The following is a 20,449-nucleotide window of genomic DNA, read 5'->3' as shown; positions in this document are numbered from 1 at the left end:
GAGGACTTTAATAAGAGCAATGATTTGGTGTCCCTTCCATCCCTACCATGAGGCTCCCAAAGAAAAGTGGGTCCTGGCTAATGAACAAAGGAATCTCTCCACCATCCATGATAAAGAGGGGTAACTGTGCAAATTGTCATTTTCTCTGCCATTCCTGGTCATGAGTACCTACCTGTTTACATCACAAGAACAAATCACTATCAACAAGAGAGATTTGGATTATCCATGAGGAAGACCTGACAATTATTTTGATGAAGATGTGCTCCCCTTCCAAAAAAGGAAAATAAGTCTTGAAATCCTGGTATACCTTTCCACATATTTATTCAATCATTTAAGGGACTATTGTTACATTGTGTATTATGTTGTTTAATATATTTCTAATTTAGCTTTTTTGAAACATTAAGGTCAATTTGAGCAGTTGCATCCCTAAATTCTGGCAAGCAGTGGAAGGTACTCTTTAAAACCTTAAGGACTTTCCCCAAAAGGGATATTACATGATTGGAACAATACCAAGATAGCATGATTCATCTGTAAGTGAGGTTGCCTAAAATGATGCTTTTGATTGGTTTAGGGGTCAAAGACTCCTGTAACATGTTGATGGCACATTCTGATGATTGGTTAGTAGACTACATAAGCAATTGAGTCAAAGGAGTTCTGTTCAGTTGAAAAAACTTGATGTATTGGCAATGTTTGTCCTCATTCCTTGTTGAGTACCCTTCTTCTGTTACTTGGTAAGTTATTAAGTGTCAACTGTATGCCAGGCACTGTGCTAGCTTTCTGACATAGGAAGGCGAAAAGAAAAAGACCTCTGCTCTCAAGGAGGACTCTAAAGGGGCACACAGGAAACAAATAGAAAATACATACATGATAATTTTTGTATTATCATGAAACAAAATCAGAAACAAAAGAAAGGCTCCAGAACTAAGAGAGATTAGGGAAGGAAGGCTTCCTGTAGAAGGTAGGATTTTAGTTGGTACTTAAAGGGATTTTGTGTTGATCTAAGAGAGGAATGGAAGCTAATGGAAGTTTCTGAGTGAGAGGGTTGTGTGTGTGAGAGGGGTGGGAAATACATATGTGAGTAGAAGAAAGATCCAGAGACAGACATGGACTGATCTATTCTTTAAAAAAGTCACTTTGATGGCGAAATGGAGAACAGAATAGATCTGAGAAAAATCAAGAAGCTAAAAAGCCAATACAGAGATTATCACTAGAGCGAGTAAGCAAAACAAAAATCATCAATGGAACCTTTTGATGACCATGTTTTAATTTATGAATATACTCCTAGTCCAGTGTTTTGAGACTTTGGATGGACTTAATAAAAAGGTGAAAATTTACTTGACTCCCTCCCTTCTTACATATGTCACAACAGAATACCATTTTGGTTTGTTTTGCCAACTTGCTTTTTTCAACTCTTTCTTTCCTATCTATTGTTATAAAAGATTCTGGAGTAGGAAATGAATATAATAAAAGTTGTCAATAACTTTCTAAAAATTAAATGAGTTGGGAAGCCAAAATACAAACAGCTACTGCAAAAGAATACTAAGTTTTGATGTGATCATAATATATACAAGATGTTCAAAAGAATTCTAATACAATTTTAAGAGAGCAAAAAAGAACACAAGGCTGAGATAATTCACACACCAAAGGGAAGGAGAGAAGAAAGGGCTGTGCTCATATGGACTTGAAAGATGCCTTAGTGACAATAAAGATAACAGAATTCTAGAGATTTCAAGTAGTCTTTAAAAAAAAAACAAAAAAAACTACAGATTATCTGGAAAAGAAAGACCCAGTTAAACTTCAAGTATAGATAGCATGAAGTACCTCTTCCAGATAGTGACAGGGCCAACAAAAATAGATGGCCTCTAAAAAACTCTAAAGGTAATCTTTATGAATGGGCAGACTACCATAGGATAAATTCTGAAAATATTCAATCTATTCTATTTTAAAAGGACTCCATAGCTTGATGGTACTGTTGGTAGAAATAAAAACTGATTCAATTGTTCTAGGGAGTAATTTGGAATTTTACTAATGAAAAGTGACTAAAATGTCATCCTTTTACTGAGACTTCACTGCTAGGTATGTAACACAAAGAAGCCACTACCCCTTCTCTTCCCCCAATAGAAAGACTTACACATCAAAATTCTTATAGTATCACCTTTAGTGACTAGAAAATAAACATATCTTTGACAATTAGAAAACACTTAAAAAACCGTGGTACATGAATATAATAAATGAATAATGGTTAATATGGGAAGACTTAAACTAACAGATGCAAAGCAAATAGAAACAGGAAAATATTGTTCACAACAAATGAAAAAGTAATAAATAAATACTGTGGGAGAAAAATTAAATGCTGTGAAATTATAATGAGCATTATAAATTATAATGAATCTCTGAAATAAAGAGAAAAAAGATACTTCCTCAATTTTTTTAGAGACAAGAGACCATGGGTATAGAACACTGCATATAGTATATACTATTCAGCTTTGCTTATCAGTTTTCTTTTTCTTTTTGCTGGGGAGTTGGGGTTAACTGACTTGCTCAGTCACAAATCAAGTAACTATTAGGTGTCTGAGGTTGGATTTAAACTCAGTTGATTCCAGGGCTGATGCTCTATCCACTGTGCCATCTAGCTGCCCTACTGCTTATTGGTTTTTGATATTATTTTTATTCTTTGGTTTAAGACAGCTTTCTGAAAAAGGGGGTAGGAATGGTTACATTGGAAAATGTGAAGCATACAAAACCAAAAGATATTAAAAACATTCTTCCAAGTTTAAAAAAAAAAAAGACGCTAACACTGAACTATCACAGAATTCACAGGTGGAAGGATCTTAGAGGATTTTTCAATCCAGTTTGCTCATTTTATTCATGAGCAAAATGACGCCCAAAAAGGAACAAGTGATTGGACCAGTTGGTGTCATAAATTGGCTGGATCTCCTACTGCCAAATTCAACTCTTTGCACTCTAGAGGTCTATCCCTCAGCATTCCATACCATGAAAAAGATTAAACAACTTTATCAAGAAGGGAAATAAAGAAATAAAACATTTTAACCTTTTATTAAGCTGTGTCACTGTCTGGAAGAACAAGTACAATTTTGGTTGCTAGTACTTCTTGTAAGCTTTAATACCAGTGAAGAGATAAAGTGGGGAACACTAAAATGATCACAAGGACTGGCCAGTTTTATAAGCAAAAAGTATGAAACAGCATAATTTTCCATCTGGAAAAGGGGTGTTTGGAAGGGGGTAGATGGGGGGAAGAGGGAAGGAAAAAAGGGGAGAGAAAGAACAAGATAAAAAAAATGTTAAAAATCCTATGAATATACTTACAACATCCTCTACCAACAGGCTCAAAGAACATTATTACAAAATTTCCCTTCTACCTGCATGAAGGTTCATATCTCCTGAAACCTGAAAAAAAAATCTTCACTTGAATTGCTCATCCCCACCCACTCAAGTTACCATCCTATATTTCTCCTCTCCAAGATGACGACAATGATATAATAACAGCACCAGCAGCAATTAACAGCTACTGTTTAATGTATGTCACTTAGCAGCCACTGTCATGTGATTTGCACTCTCTCCAAAGCTCCCACTGGGATCCATTCCCATTCTCCACTCCTTTGGACCACCAACAATCTCTTCACTGCTACATCCAATAGCTTCTCAGACTTTATTCTTGGACTTTTTGTTGCTCTCTCTCCCTCCTCAATACTCTTTGCTCCTGAGACAATATACTCTTCGGTTCTCCTTTCCTCTATATTAACTGCTCTGTTTAGTCAGTCTCTTTGCCTACCTTTATCATGCATCTTCATTGCCTAAAATATAATCATAATTTCTCAAGGTTCAGTTCTGAAACCTATTTACTTGTTACTCTATACTCTCGAAAAGAATTCATTAGTACCTTGTGGGATCATCCCCAAATCTATAAATTTAGCCCTAAGCTCTCTTCTAAACTCAAGTTTTCCAAGAACAACTTTCTACTGGAACATCATGACCTCAATATATTTAGTGCTGAACTCAACATTCCTTCAAAAGTTACCTTCTGTTAAGCATTAACACCATCCTCTTCAACCTTTATATATATGTATAATCTTAAGAATCACACTTGGACCTTTTCTCTTTCTAATTCCTCAAATTCAATAATAAACATTAAAACACCTATTATGTACAAGGAATTGTGCTGAGAAGCAAATGACAGTCCCCTGTCCTCAAGGAATTTTGCAATATGCAAACAACTATATATACAAAACAAGCTATAGGGAGGATAAATTGGCAATAAGGAATTGAATAAATTTATATGTGTATGTTAGTATACAAAACCATAAACAAGACAAGCTAAAAATAAGTTGACATTGCAATTAACATTTTCAAAGAAGAAAACATCCTGTCCCATTCGAAGAATAGTGAAAATTAAAACTCATTTCACTCAAATATGGCATATTTGCTACATGGAATTTCTACTGAGGTTGACTTGTTCCACCTATCATAAAGACTTAACAATAATGTCTCCCTGGAAATGGAAGTATCCTTCTAAGAAATTAATTATAAAATAAGTCTAGACAGAGATTCCTGCTATCTACAGAATGTCATATTGAATTCTGGAAGAGATTCAAAATCAAAGTATTCCTGCCCTTATATACCTTATATTCTATTAGGGGATATGATATAAGAGCAAATAACTATAACTTACAATGCAATGCATTTGAGTACTTGGAAAAACAAATGTGAGATGCTGTTGGGAGATAATTAATAAAAGGAAGAATCTAAAGTAGCTATATGGAAAAGGTGGCATTTTGGAGATCTTTTACAGAATAGGTAGGCATTCAACAAGACAAAGGGCAGAATAAAGGATATTCCAGGTGTGGAGAAGAAGCCTAGGTAAAGAAATGATGAGAGACTGGCTCAGGTGTTTAGGGACTAGTAGCCAGTTGGCTATAATATAAAGAATGCCATTAAGGCTGGAAAGACAAGGTAGCATTAAGTTGTAGAGGACATGAAATGAACATCTGGTGACCCAGATCAATGAATGCTCCCAGTGTTGTGGATGCAGGCCTTATCAAGAAACAATTATCATAGTAACAAGGTGATCGTGTTGTGCCTCCAAAGGGGCCCTAGGAGGAGGAATTCCTTTCCTAGGCTCCTAACAATTTCTATGTACAAAAAGTGTGCAGGAAGTAATTAAGACCTGAGTCAGTATTATTTGATATACCGGTTCATTGGTGGATTAGAATAAAAAAAAAAAAAACCAAGTTATTTTGCTTATGGATTCCCGTTTAAAATGCAATATTCTAAAGTCCAGCACCTACTAAGAGAGAAATAGGTCTGCAGTCAAAAACCAAGTATCAAAAAGACCTTATATATATGGAAGCTGCTGATCATAAGAGAGAAAAGAAATCCAAGCCATGAAGGAAAAAATGACCAAATTCAATCTTGACCTATGCAAACAAAGGCACCATTTATGTGTGTGTGTGTGTGTGTGTGTGTGTGTGTGTGTGTGTGTGTGTATATTTCCCCTTCATGGCCCAAAAGCCAGGTTATTTTTTTTTTATTTTTTTTTTTTTTAACTACATTTAATTATGATTTTTGTAGTCTAAAACAGTTAAGGATCTCAAGATCCTTCCACAGAAGATTTTGACATTATAGCCCAATTTAGACTATGCTTTCCTAAACTTTCCTAATTTCAATTCTATTCTACAAGTCAACTTAAAGAAAAGAGAACACGGAGGTTTCTTTAGCTAGAGGTAACCTGTACTGAGGTCATAATGGAAATCGCCAGACTATCTGGATTAGCCATAAGCAAAAATATCATGAGAAAATTAACAATAGTTTTAATGGAATTCATGCACAGCAAAGACATTCAGTATGCCTGTTCAATGACTACCTCATCAAAAACAATGTGAATCATATGTTTCACTAGTCTTACCATGCAGGCTTCCATTAAGGCAGTGTGCATTTCATCTGTTTTATGCTCTTGATCTGCACCAGCTTCCAGCAGAAACCTCACCATTTCTAAATGACCTAAATCAAAAATAAACCAGATTACTTAAAAAAAATTCCATCACTCCTAAGTTGAACAAATACAGTAAAAAGAATAGTTATCATTAAATTTATTTTAGCAGTTCAGTTTAATATAGATCCAGAATTACTTGATCAGCAAAGTCAGGAGGAGGAAAATAATTTATGAGACCCAAACTTCTGCTTTCTACCAACACTATTTATCCTGCTGGCTTTGAAGTTCAAACCACAGTAGATTTTCCTTGTAATATTGTCCCTTTCCTAGCAACTTTTCTATATCAATGCTAGAAATGCTGTAATTTCAATGAAACAACTCATCTGAAATCCCAAATAAGCAACATATAAATGAACTTTTGAAGCACATTCCATTTCTAAGTTAAATAACAAATTATTTTGAAACAATAACTATTAATTTCCAGGACAAAAGTGTCAACCCCATTAATGTTAATAAATCTAATATATTCATTATAGGAAACAATAAATATGTAAAAAGGCAAGTAATTCCTTCATTCATCTGACAATTCATCTGATACATGTACCACAGCTCCAGATGAATCAATTTTCCACATTACTTAACAAATATAGCATTGTAGCAGTGTCTGGCACAAAATAAGTGCTTAATAAATTAAGTGAGATAATTATACTGTGTTGTAGAAGTTGTGGATGTAGATAAGAAGCAAAAATACACGAAATACAAGGGATATCCTTTGCTTTTTTAAATAAGAGACCCTTGTCAAGCTTGCTTTTTAGCCACTTCATTTTCATAACTATTAAAAGCAGTTTCATTACCTACAATGCAGCATAAAATTGCTAATTTTCTATAAAATTACTAAATCAAAAGCAATCTCTTTTCTTAAATTCATGTCTTAACTCTTCAAAAAGTTTCTATTCAATACTGAGTGTTTTTGCTCCTGACCTTAGTCTTGAAAATTACAGTCCAAAATGTTCTCAGTGTATAACCAATAATGGACTACTGATACCTCTTTTCCAGCTTCAAATCATTCAGTCATGATTGCTTAGTTCCTTCACCATTTCAAGAATTATTCCAGAGTTAGAAATTATCTAAAGATAAGGCCTACTCACTACTCATTCTCCAGCAAGTGCTATAACAGAACTGGCAAGCATTGTCAAAAACAGATTAAAGACAATTAATGAAATGAGTTCTTTGAGGAAGTCACAAAATTATTGAACAACTAAATTTGACCAGCTACAACTAGTTTCAAAACAATATCTTAATTTATCTAAAATTTATCAAAAAACCCATATGCCTTAGTTTTACTATATTTGGCTCTAAAAATCTTTTGTATTTTGCATACATAATTGTCCTCCCTATAAGATCATATTAACTTGTGTTTTTGCCTGTCCTTTCAACAGAGGAGATTCAGTATGGATTCTACAGTAAAGTAAGCCTAACGCCATTTGCAGCTTTTCCCAATAATATCAAATATTTATTTTATTCTACTCTAATTTATTTCTACTATGCAGTCAATGACAATTTTCACCTTCTCATATCCACTTTATTAACCCCAATGTTATTTTGAGCATGATTTGAGGAATTCTAAGAGGGTCTATCAAAGAAAAATTTTATTTATCAAAACAAAACAACCCTGAACTGAGAATTTTTTTAATCCAGTGCTAGAGATGAATTCTTTCTGAACATTTGTTTATTTGTGCTACAATGACATGTGATATTTAGTGGCCATTAAGGCCAAATGATATCCTCAAGAAGGGAAGTAACATTACTCTGACTTAGTAAATCCATCCAGGATTGTTGCGTGTTCACTGCACAGACCAATCACAGAACTATAGAATTTAAAGTTGCTTTAAAGAAGATTTTACCATCATTAAAATATGGTCTAAACTGAAATACAAAGAAGTTAAGTGACTTGTGGTGACTGGTCAGGAGCAGAGACAAGATTAACACTGTTCTCTTGTATCTGAATTTTACTGTTATCATAACTGTCCCCAAGATACACTCGATTGCCAATGAGATGCCTAGACACTGTAGAACTTTGCTCATTTCTTCTCAGTAAAAAAGTTCAATACTTGACAGTCATTATCTGTCACTGAATTTGCAGTTGATTTTTTTTCTTATCTCTTTCCCATTTTCCTATCAAATAACTCAGTTTTTGCAACCATCATGAATGAATCACTGAGCAATTTCACAGAACCACAAAATCAACTAATATTGAGTGTCAATGACCTTTGGATCATCAGTAGTTAATAGATTTTAAGTGGTTTTCATTCACTGAGAACCAATTCAAGTACTTTATTTAGAAAGAAGTTTCTAAACTAGAAGATGCAAATGTTTACATTTAATCTCTGATAAAAATAATCTGATACCAGAAAAATCAAAATTAAATTTTAATTTTTTTTTTAAAATAAAGGTTGTATACTCTACCTTTGTAACAAGCTAAAGTAAGTGCACTCTCCTTAAATTCATTGGAATGTGTATTGATTCCGGCCCCATTTTCCAGCAGCAACCTGGCTACTTCCACATGACCGGCACTTCCTGCTTCCATAAGGGGAGTGTGACCATTTTCATTATGGTCCTCAATACTAGCACCAGATTCCAAGAGCACCTTTACAACGTCTACATAGCCTCCAGCACAGGCATATGTGAGTGCTGTATTTCCTGGTATAGTGAGGGAAAAAAGGGGAAAGTTACTAAGATAAAAAGAAATGAAAATAATAAATTTTAGCAAGCAAAAAGCAAGGGAAAAGGGATGGGGAGGGTTCTTGGGGAGGAGGATGGGGGTGTATGCATGTGTATGATATTGCAGTTAACACAGTCTTAAATCCTAACTGTGTTAGATTTAACTTCTTTAAAAGCTATTACCTAAATTCTTCTCTGCTTAAAATTAAGTCAGATATTATCTGGAAAACTAGAGTTTTTTCAGGATCGGAGAATAAAAACCATCAGTTTCAAGAAAGGCAAAAATTATTTGTCTTCTTTCCAACAAAAGTCACATAGGTTAGCCTTTCACAAAACTTTTATTCTTTTAGTTAGAAAGTTATTCACCTAGTACAAAATGACTAGATTCTGTAGCCTTTAACCATATACAACAGTTCACACTGTTCTTCTAAGACACCATTACTTTATGGAAGATTAATGATATGGAAAGTTAATGAGTGATAACTTTAGGCTACTTAAGATTTACAAGTGCACCAAAATGACATTTTCCTTCCCATACAAAATAACAGTGTTTGAAACCATATCTACTGATTTATATCTCAGTTTGTGAATCTTTTGTAGATTATTTTAATGCTTTAATAACATACACATACAAACACAGGGAAAATAATTCTAAAAAGAAATACAAAAGATGGTCAAACAATATTCTCTGGAGAAATTGATAGCATTTCTTGGACCTTAAAAATTACATAATCTGGTCAAAAAGAATGACTTAAGAGCAAGAAGTCTCAACAATATTTATTACAGCATTATGAGCCATTATAATAGTAAGGAATTAGGCATCTTTCTTCCCTCCAAATATCTTCATAACCACAGGGTTTTAGAAGAAATTTGGTAAAATGTCCCCATAAAGAATAATCAAGATGTCGGTCAAAAACAGATCACCTGATACCATATATGACAATTTCTCCACACTTTACTGAGGCAATATACTAATGAATGAGTAGTTGTATTTGAAACATATTTTGAAAGAAATTTATGTTAATATTCAGAACAATTTTATGTAAATATCAAATATGTGGACTACTTAAAAAATGAACTGAGTAAAGGGAACAATGTTAATAATGGCTATTTCAACCTATCAGATACTTACGATATTAAGCTATTATCTTTTTGGAAGGCCAAGCAAGAAATAACTGTTACCTGTTGAAGACTGTGCATTGACGTCGGCCCCATGAGCCAGCAGCAATTTCACGATTTTGACATGGCCTCCATTAGCAGCAGCCATTAAAGGTGTGATGTCGCCTTTAATGCCCCTGTCTTCTACATTAGCATGCATTGCCAACAAAACCTTGGAGGGAAAAAAGCATTACAAGGTTATGCTGGAAACAGCAAGTGTCCAAGTGCTTGATTTGGAATTCTTGAGCATTTAATTAACAGTTGTCTATTACTAGTGCAAAATTTAGGTAAATGTTTAATTATCTGAGAAATAAATAATTGAAAAGAAGTGTCCATAGTTATTTAATAAGCAAAAGTTAGGTAACAAAATGATAATCTATTATTATCTCTCAAAGTACAAACCTGTGCAAGCTCATAATATCCAGCAGAGCAAGCTAAACAAAGAAGGCTTTCCCCTTCTTCTGTATGTTCATTCACACTTCGCCCTTCAATTAGCAATTTTCGCACAGCATTTACATCTCCTTCTGAACAAGCTTCTGCCAAACTGCGACTATTAAAAGGAAAAAATTTCAGAATTTCACTATATACAAAGCATACTGAGAATTTCTGATCAGAAATGTATTATTTTCCCAAGTCAAATTAGACAGACCATCATGTGACTATATCACAAATAGTTTGTAGATACTTCCACTTCTACCATGAACTTGTTCTTCCTTTAAAAAATACTAGGTCAATATTTCCAAATAATACATATCACATTCCTTCATATCTGCAGTTATATCTTCTCTTCAGGGTGTCCAGTTAATTTTAAAATGTGGCAAGTACATGTGAAATAAAATCTCCATACTCCATATGCAAAACTTACTTGACTGTCAAAAAATACATGGACTCAAGCAAGTGAGGAAATTTTTAAAAATCTGTAAAAGGCTGCCATTCAAAAAGATAATTTAAACCAGTAGAAACATTAAGCTGTTATTTGGAATATTTTTGACCAATTTTGTTAAATAAAAATATGGGGAGTACAATTTTTGTCATTTTTAATACAAAATCTTGATATTGTTTTTTATCTATTTAAATCAGAATTGCAATATGCCCTGTCCCACCTCATCTTGTCAATCCCAAACAAGAATTCCCAAGGTTATACCATTGCTATGGCAGGATAGTAACTTATGCTAAAAGGAAGAAAGCAAATTTAACTCATGAGCAAAATAATAGGGTAATTAAATAAAAAGAGGATGGTGATAAAGGGGTCTATCTGCCATGGGTAATCTACTCAGAATGGATTATATTCATTAGCTAGTAAACAACTCCACAATTATTTTTATACTTTCACTGGAGCTGCAAAAGATTATGATCACAGTGGGGAGAGGAGGGCGTGTGAACCCAAATGTTAAAGAAAAAAATGTTGATAGTATTGTCGTCTTTTAGGCATAAGACAAATAATTGAAAAAAAAAAATACTATTCATCTAACAACCAATTTCTGCCTTAAGAAAAATATTCAAATTGGCCTAGTTGCCCAATGACCACTGATTTTTTTCTCTAATGCAGGATGATCTCAGGTTATATTAATAGGAATCTTGAACAAGAAAAAGATCACATGTTCTGATTTACAGCTTGCCACTAGATCTAGATGGCTCCAGAGGAGAAAGACTTTGCATAGTCTTCCCTCAATTAAATCCAATTCATTTACATGTCATGGGATCACCTTCCTGAAGTCATGGTTCTCTTTCAAAGGAAAAACAACTACCATTGCTACTACTCATGTGTCCTTAGATCTTCATTCAGGCCACACTTTCCAAAGCTGTACTCTTCTTCTCCCTGTATTCTATCTTCCTTGGTGATCATCAGCACCAAGATTCAATTATCACACCTATGCACAGGATTCTCAGATAAATTAACTGGTCTTAATCTCTCTCCAGAGGTCCTGTCTTTTCATACAGCTCACTGAACTTTACAAATTGGATGTCCTACAAACTCTTATATCTTACACAACATATCCAAAACTAAATTCATATCTTCCCCCACTCAAAAACCCTTGTTACTAATTTCCCAGTTCCTATGGAAGGCATCATCAACTGCTAAAAATCACCCACACTGGCAACCCAGGTGTTATTCTCAACCCCTTATTGTCTCGCCCTCCCACCCCCACATATCCAATCTGTATCCAAGTTCTGTTGATTCTACTTTTATAACATCTTCTATATATGCCCCCTTCTCTGCTCTAACAATACCAATGCAAGAGAATTTCACCCTGAGTTCCTAAAAAGCTCCTAAGATTGGAGATCAAATAAAATAAGTAAAGGAAAGGAAATTTATCAGCTATTCCAAGGAGAATGCCTGATGGAAGCCTTCCCTTTCTTAACAGAGATTTATTTAAAATGCTTTTAGGCTCTCAGAGTACACAGTTCAAGCAGTATCAGTTTACATCTTTTAACTAGACCAAAAGATCTGAGGTACTATCCTGTCATAAAAAAAAAGCCTATTACTGAACTTCCTATGACAGAAGTTCAAGTAGGATGAACTCACCTGCTTGATCTATCAAGTTATTAGTATGGTTAGGTTTTTTCAGAGGGAAGAATAAGACATTGTCTCATCTTTTCTTCCTCCACACTACCATGATGGTAGCATGAATTCACTTCATGCCTACCCTACTGAACTATCACAATGGTTGGCCTCCTCTCTAAACATCCATGTCCCACTCCCCATCCCAACCCAATTCAATAAACTCCGGCGGCTCATTACCTCCAGAACTGAATATGAAATCCTCTCCACACCTTTCAAATTGTTATTCACCCATTTTTTTTTTCCAATCGTATCCTACTTTTTGTGACCTCATTTGAGGTTTTCTTAAAGGTAGTGGAGAGGGATTTGCCACTTCCTTCTCCAGCTCATTTTTCAGATGAGGAAACTGAAGCATTTAAGCAACTTATCCAGAGTCACACAGCTATGAAGTGACTGAGGCCAGATTTGAATACATGAAGATGTCTTCCCGATTCCCAGCTCTATCCAACATAAGACCAAATTGTTATTAGCTTTAGATTTCAAGCTCTCTTTATTACCTGACCCCATCTCCTTCCAATTTTCATAGACTTCACTCCCCTCTATAATATACCTCAAGATCCAATGATAGTGATGAACTTTGAGCAACTCCCCAATTCAGTATTTTCATTGACTGACTTGACAAGCCTGGAATGCCCTCCCTTTTTCAACTCCACCTCCTGGCTACACAGGTTTCCTTCTAGTCTCAACTAAAATTCTACCTTTTTGCAAGAATTTTGTGACTTCCCCTATATTGTTAGTGCCTTCACCCCATGCTATTACCTCCATTTTACCTTATATCTTGTTTGTATAGATTTGTGTCCATGCTATTTCCTCAGAAAGTGTGCTGCTTGGAGGGAAAGGATTGTAGAATAGTAAGGAGCCTAAATGGCTCTTAAAATGGACTGATTATCCTGTTTCTTCCTGGATCACACCCTTTAAGAAAAGAAAAGGGTCTTTCCCTGAACACACCAATCATTGTCATCTTTTTGGAATAAAAAGGTGGGGCAAGGCTTCACATTCTCAGATAGCCCTAAAGAAGGATCAAAAGTCCAAAGATACTTATCTAAATTTTGGTTACCACTCCTTAATCCATTTCCCCAAGAAGGGCCTTTTGCACTCCACCCAACCTATCTTAGCCAATGTTTTTTTCTGAGTAGAGAAATACTACTTCTCAACTGTTACAGAAATTTAAAAAGAGATTTTTAATATGCTTCCTTCTTTCCATACAGGCTATTTTTACTTACTCTCAAAACATTCTACCAGTTTTCCAGCATTTTAAAAAGTTATTATTAGAAAATACAATTTAACATTACAGAGGATTTTTCCCTAAGAGAAATATTTAATTACAGACTGAGAGGAATAAAAATGGAACCTTCTGGTGTCAGAAATTACATTTTAAAAAAAAGTACACTGTTAGTATTCAAAGATCCACTTTTCCACACAACTTCTATATACACTGAAGATGGTGAATGTTTTAAGTCAGTGAATTCAGTAGATTACATATAACATAGGATACACAACAGACCCACTAACTAGCCCTTTATTCACTCACTTGTCCGTGGGGCCAGCACTAGCAGTGCTCTCGGCTCTCATTCGGGTAAGGGCAGCAGCCGCTTCATCCAAGGCACAGCTAACAGAGGATGTCAACCTCCGGAGCACTTCCGGATCTGCAAAGGCTTTACCATCAGCAGTAGATAATTTGCCAATTCCTTCATGGTGATTACCAGGCCAACGAGGACACATCAAAGCAAAACAAATAAAATTCAAGTTATTTAAATCCAAACAAAACTGATCAAAGGTCAGTTGGCCCTCCAAAAAAAAAGCAAGAGACAAAGAAGTCTAAGTTTAACAGAATACTCTGCAAAGAGAGAAGTAACTGGGAAAGAGCTTTTAAGACTTTAAGTTGCAAGGTTGAAAAGTTTTTATTGGGAGTAGAAATTTTCTCTAAAAGAGGGTCCTTTAAATAGAAATCAAAAGCATCCGAAATCAAAAGCATCCCCCCCCCAAAAAAAAAACCCAATAAAATTTAAACTATTTTGAAGATTAATAGAACAATATTGAGCAGTGCCTTGAAAAATGGTCACTTTAAGCTAGTATTTATATTGACATAGTGACAAAGCCACCAGTCATTAAGTAGCTTAAATTGCTTTATTTGAATTAGTCACATGTCTACTATTTCAATTTTCTTTAGATATTTAACAAGTATTTTCTCCCATTAAAAATACTTACCATCATTTTGTAAAAGATTTGACATCCTATGCTTTTACTTTCTGTGAAGCAAATTTTTAAAAGCACTAACTCCAGAATAAAAAATAAAGAAAAATTAAAGTACATTTCAATCTCTATGAGAACAATAACATTAATATTTAGCATACAGATTTGGGAACTTACAACATAGATGATAAAATATGTTTATGGAACAAAATTTAAAATTATAACTTGGAAGAGAGAAACACTCAGTTCTAAATTGCTACTTTTAATTCAGATTTAAAGACGTACCTGCAGCCTCAAGTAAAGCTTCCAATCTAGCCTGTGTTTCAGGATCTACAGTTCTGAGGTCTGTACCATCAGCTGTACCAGACAAAAGTAGCTTGGAAGCAGTTTCCAGCATCGGATTTTCCAAATCATCCTGATCTAAAATGAATGACTCCACCTGAAAAGAAAAACAACACCACCACATTAATTCCTTCACTCACTTTTTTAATATCTGACATTAATTCCTAATTATAAAGATGATGAATATGCAAACAAATTCCAAGTCACTATCTATATTTTCAACTAAAATTGTATTACTTGCTTAGAAATATTCCATTTATCAACAGATATTACCTAGCCTTACACAGATTTTGATCATCTGTACAATTTGATACTTTGATTAGTATTTATAAATTCTTTTTTTTCTTTTCAAAAATGATATTATGGATAATCCTTTGTTGTTGTTCAGCCGATTCAACTCTTCATGAATGTCTGAAGCTGGACCTAAACTTCAGAAAGATGATCCTCCCAGATTCAAGGCCTGGCATTCTATCCACTGTGCTCCTACAGAGCTTACTCTAAAATCCTTACAAGGTACATGAATGAAACATAAATTTAACCTCAATCCAATTACCATTTATTAAGTATCTATTACATATAAAGTGAACAGAGGAGATGAAAAAAAACAACAACAACAACAACAAAAAACTGATCTCAGAGCAAGGAGAATAGAGATTCAAGTCTATATTCTGACAAGGACTTGCTGTGTGACTATTTAGGCAAATTAACTTCCAGGGTCTCATTTTCCTCATATATTACCAACTGAATCCAAAAAGATCATGCTATAAGAAAACAGCTTAGCATTAACAAACTCATAAGCTCAGAGTTTTCTCCAGCTTTAAGGCTCACCTCACCAGCACTTTCACTAGTAGCCTCCATTCCTTTGAATGGAGAGCTAAAGGGCAGAGCCAAAAAAAAAAAAAAAAAAATCCCTTTCCAAAGTCTCCCACCAGATATGCAGCTCTATCCATTGGTATCTTTTCTTCCATCATCTCCCTTTTCAACTTCATTTTATGTGTTGTCTCCCCCAATTAGACTGTAAGCTCTGAAATTATGAGCAGTCTTTTGCCTCTTTTTATGTCCCCTGCACTTCTTGGAACATAGTAGAACTTTATCAATGTTTATTTTATTTAAAATTGAATCTATAAAATGAGAGAGAAGTAGATGGCCTCTCTAACTTGCCTTTCTAGTAGCTTAATTTCTGAGAGCTTTAAAATAATAAGAGTTGGATAATATGAATTACTAGAGGATATTTCCTCACCAAATGTTTTCTACCTCCATGGAATGACAGGTAATGACCTTTAATAAAATAAAATAAAATAGAATAAACTGGAAACTGCTGTGTTTGTGTTCTAGGAAAAATAACAGTTCTGACCTTCAAGGAGCTTGCCCTTCAGTAGAAGAAAAGCAAACACAAATAGATAATTGTGTATATGCACATAAAAGGATAAATCAAACATTAAGTACTACTAAGTGTCTACTACTTGCTAAATGCTCCAGGGGATACAAAAAAAAAGACAAGTTCCCTTAAGGAGCTTACATTATAATGGGGGAGGACCATATGCAAGCCAACACAGATATAAGATAAATGGAGGGAAGTCCTCAGAATTAAGGCCTCATTTTACTTAAGAGTTAAAGAAAGCAGGCAGAGGGCAGGAGGCAGTCTAGGAGAGAAAGCATTACAGGAGCAGAAGGCCAAAGAAAACGTCCACAGCTGAGAATTGGATTCTCTTCATGGATCAGATGACATTGGATCTGAAAGGACAGTGTGTCAAAAAGGTGTAAGAAGACTTAAAAGGTAGGAGGGAAGTAGTAATTGAAAAGTTAAGGATTTTGTATTTGATCCTGAAGGTGACAAGTAGTCACCGGTCTTTAAAGGGGATAACTTGAACTTGTACGTGGAAAATGGACAGCAGGGAAAATAACTGAACTGAGTAGGGCCTGCTCTATAGCAGCGTTAGAAGATAGAAGGAAGTAAGTACAATGGGAAAAAGTTGTAGACATGAAAACAAGCCCTTGGAAAGTACAAGAGGGAAAGCCATGAGGGGATAGAGGGAAGGAGTTAGAGATAGTGAAGTCTCCTAGGTTTTGAGTCTAAGGGACTGGGAGGATATTTTTTCCAATATGACCTCTTTTCATCTGAAAAGTTTTTTTTACATGACCTAGAGTATAGGCATATAAAATGGATATGTAAATCAAACATTTACTGATAATAAATCATAATTATGTAACTCCCACATTCAGTTATGAGACTCATATGGGCCCTACAGTAATTAATGGGGAAGTTTGGAGAGGGAGAGTAGGGGGCCTGCAGGGTGATGTCTAATCGTACCCTGAAAGGTAGCTGGAGATTTAAGATTAGAGGAAAGTAAAGAAGTTGGAGGAAGATAGGTTTGAGAATTATCAGCAGAGATAATGGGATCCTTAGTCTGATAAAATCACCAAATGAAGTAGTAAGAAGGGAGAAGATATAGGAGAAAATTCTGAAGGATTCCTAAGCTTAGAAAGCCTGATATGAAAGAATACTTGGCAAAAGAGAATAGTCAGATATCCCGAAAAATAACCAAAAGATTAGTGTCCTGAAAACGTAGAAAAAAGATTGTATCAAGGAGAAGAGTGATCAATATTGTCAAACGCTGAAGAGAGGTTAAGGTTAAGCATAGACTAAGAAAAGACCACTGATAACTTGAGAGAGGGCAATCAGGATGGAAGCTGAAATATAAAAGGTTAAAAAATGAGTAAGAGGGGACAAAAGTGTAAATATATATATTGTACCTACAAAGATGGAAGAGAGGAGACCATTAGAAGAAAGGAAGGAAATAAGCAATTAGAAAGTGCCTAATATGTACTGGGTGTTTAGCAAATATTTCATTTGTCTTTACAACAACCCAGCCCTGTTGTTATCCCCATTTTAAAATTAAGGAAATTCGGGCAGAGAGGGATATAAGTGACTCGCTTCAGGTCCCACAACTAAAAAAAATGTTCTATGGTCTTGTTTGAATTCAGGTTTTCTTAATTCCAAATCCAGTGTTTTATCCACTGCGCCCCCTAGAGTGAAGGAAAGAGTAGCCCCAATAACAACTCCAGTAATGATTCCCCTAAGAAATGGGAACTTAAAGCAAGTTGGGCATTTTGAGAAGAAAGTAAGAAATTTGTACATTCCAGGCATGTTAAGTAAGGTGGTTTCATTTTACTTTTATAAAGTTTATTAAAGACAGAATAATGGGATAACTAGCCTTCTTTTGTATGGGAAGAGCTTAGCACAGTACCTAGCATAAGTACTTAAATACTTAACAGTTTAAACATCAGAAAGCATATATTTCTCTAAGCTTGTAACTTGTAACTCAAAATCTATGAGGTTATGACTGACTGGTTTTGGTCAAATAACACACTAAGTAATATAGATGTATATGATTTGATTGACATTTTAAGGCATTCTGAATTTATATTTCAGATTCATATATAGAAAGGATTTTTTTCAGTGTGCCATTTCCCAAGTAGAATCATAAAATAGACAAACCTCAGTGCTGAGATCAACTAGTCCAAACCCTCTCTCATTCCCCATCATGACTTTATGAATAAGGAAAAAATAACCCTATAGAGAATAAAGTCATAAAATGTAAGCTACAGATTGAAAACTAGACTCCCAGAGCTTCCTGTTAAATGAATGCTTTCTGAGGTCTTGTTAAATAAACTGTTTCATTTACAATCCTTAGTATAAGTCATTTCAAAAATTCAATATACTGCTATTAATAAAATAAATGAAACAGAAATAGACTAAATTCACTCATCAGGAAATAGTAACACACTCTATTAGCTGGGTCACAGATCAGGGACATAATTATTCCCACCCCAGGCAAATAGAGTTAAGTGACTTGCCTAGGGCTTGGGTCTTCCTCACTTCAGGGCTGGTGTTCTATCCACTAGGCCACCTAGGTGCCCCAGGAAGAAAAATTTTTAAACAAACTATAAAAGACCGAACCTTATCATCTGAATAGTTCTGTGGATTGTGACTTTCCAAAGTAAGTAAAAATATTTTGTATCTTGGTTTGATAAATATTTAGAAAATTGATAAAAAAAAAAAATTAAAGAGGCAATCCTCCCCCCATCAATGAATCAAGCATTTTCTCCCTGAATTTCAAAAAGCAAACAGGTAAAATAAAGACAATTTTAACATGAAATAGATTACAATCTAAACATTTTTTTTTTTAAAAAGCTCCCTGGGACAGACTTTCACAGAGTAAGCGCCTAATAAATAACTGATCAACTGAAGCTTTCATTAAAAAAATCTACATTTTAATTGTAATTTACAGTCAAAGTTATTTACAAGGTTGGTAAGATATTACTATTTTATTAGACTAGGACTCTAAAGATATGAATTATCCAGTCAAGTATGATACAAAGTATCAGTCAATTTTTAGAAATAACAAGTGTCTTAGATGGAAAGGCTCTCTAATGAACAGTACTTGCTACCTAACTAATCAATACATTCATTCACACATCGCTCTGGGTGACCATTCAGTATTTGATCTAGGAGATCATTCTACCCCACTCCTGAAATCTCTTGGGGTACTTAAGTAGGAATGGATGATTGCCTCAAACTAAAACCTGTTAAAGAAAAGGCCAAGGTCTCCCACAGCATTAAGATACATCTCCAAATCTATATTTGTCCACTGGACCCAGATGGTTCCAGAAGAGAAAGTGAGGCTGATCAATTTACACAGCCCTCCCTCATTCAAATCCAATTCACTTGGATTTCATGATATCACCTTCCCAAAGTCTTGGTCATCTTTGAGAATAAAGGACAAATAACAACAAGAGCCTTTAAATATTTAGGGATCACATTTAGAGTTTGCAAGTTTCCTAGAGCTTATGTAGCAATCATTTTATAATGATTAAACTAAGGCTCAAAGGACTTGCTGAAATCAGTGTCCAAACTACTATATGAATTCAGGTCCTCCAACTTTGAAATTTCTGGCTTTCTGATAAAAAGTGGCACTAATGCATAAAGATTTTTTAAAAAATTGTCAGTTACTTGAACTTCAGCTATGGTCTGTCAATCTCCAAAAAATATACAAAGTTATTTTTTTCAACTTTTATTGGGAGGGTTGGGGTGAGTTTCACTAGAAAAATTCATTAGGGAAAAAAGAAGAGGCAAAAAGAGACATCGAATACAGGTTATTAGAAACAAAAATTAATTTGTAAGTAATTAAACAACAGTTCAGGACAGCACAAAATTTCAGAGTGAAGAAAGAACTTTGTCAAGTCGTGATGTTTTAATAAAAGACTTGATGGAAAGATTCTATGTGAGGAAGGTCTCACCAAAGGACCAAGATCTGATCAGAAAGAAACATACTGGGGGGAAGAAGGGGGAGGTGAGGGAGGAATAGCCTATTGTCTAGAAGGGAAAGTAATGAACTGAGTGATTTTTATATCACCAAATTCTTCAAGCTTAGAATAGAGGATAAAAGAAAACTTGAACTATGTGCTGGACCTCTGAGATTTCAGTATCTCCAAGTATAAAATGAGGGATGAGAGGAGGT

General features: G+C 34.7%; 1 protein-coding gene across 7 annotated transcripts in view; it reads right to left on the bottom strand.

Moving 5' to 3' along the window:
• The window catches only part of ANKRD17 (ankyrin repeat domain 17), a 106,863-nt gene that overhangs the window by 70,064 nt on the left and 16,350 nt on the right, over nucleotides 1-20,449 (bottom strand). For all 7 annotated transcript variants that reach the window (XM_031944105.1, XM_031944106.1, XM_031944107.1 and 4 more), the window contains exons 2-7: nucleotides 14,871-15,024; nucleotides 13,924-14,080; nucleotides 10,232-10,379; nucleotides 9,854-10,001; nucleotides 8,417-8,650; nucleotides 5,924-6,018 (exon numbers count right to left, since the gene is read on the bottom strand). In XM_031944105.1, the coding sequence (XP_031799965.1) occupies nucleotides 5,924-6,018; nucleotides 8,417-8,650; nucleotides 9,854-10,001; nucleotides 10,232-10,379; nucleotides 13,924-14,080; nucleotides 14,871-15,024 (936 nt within the window). The remainder of the gene's footprint in view (nucleotides 1-5,923; nucleotides 6,019-8,416; nucleotides 8,651-9,853; nucleotides 10,002-10,231; nucleotides 10,380-13,923; nucleotides 14,081-14,870; nucleotides 15,025-20,449) is intronic.

This window comes from Sarcophilus harrisii, chromosome 6 (assembly GCF_902635505.1).
Source record: "Sarcophilus harrisii chromosome 6, mSarHar1.11, whole genome shotgun sequence".
In the NCBI taxonomy this organism is placed as follows: domain Eukaryota; kingdom Metazoa; phylum Chordata; class Mammalia; order Dasyuromorphia; family Dasyuridae; genus Sarcophilus; species Sarcophilus harrisii.
This window is presented reverse-complemented; position numbering and strand designations above follow the sequence as displayed.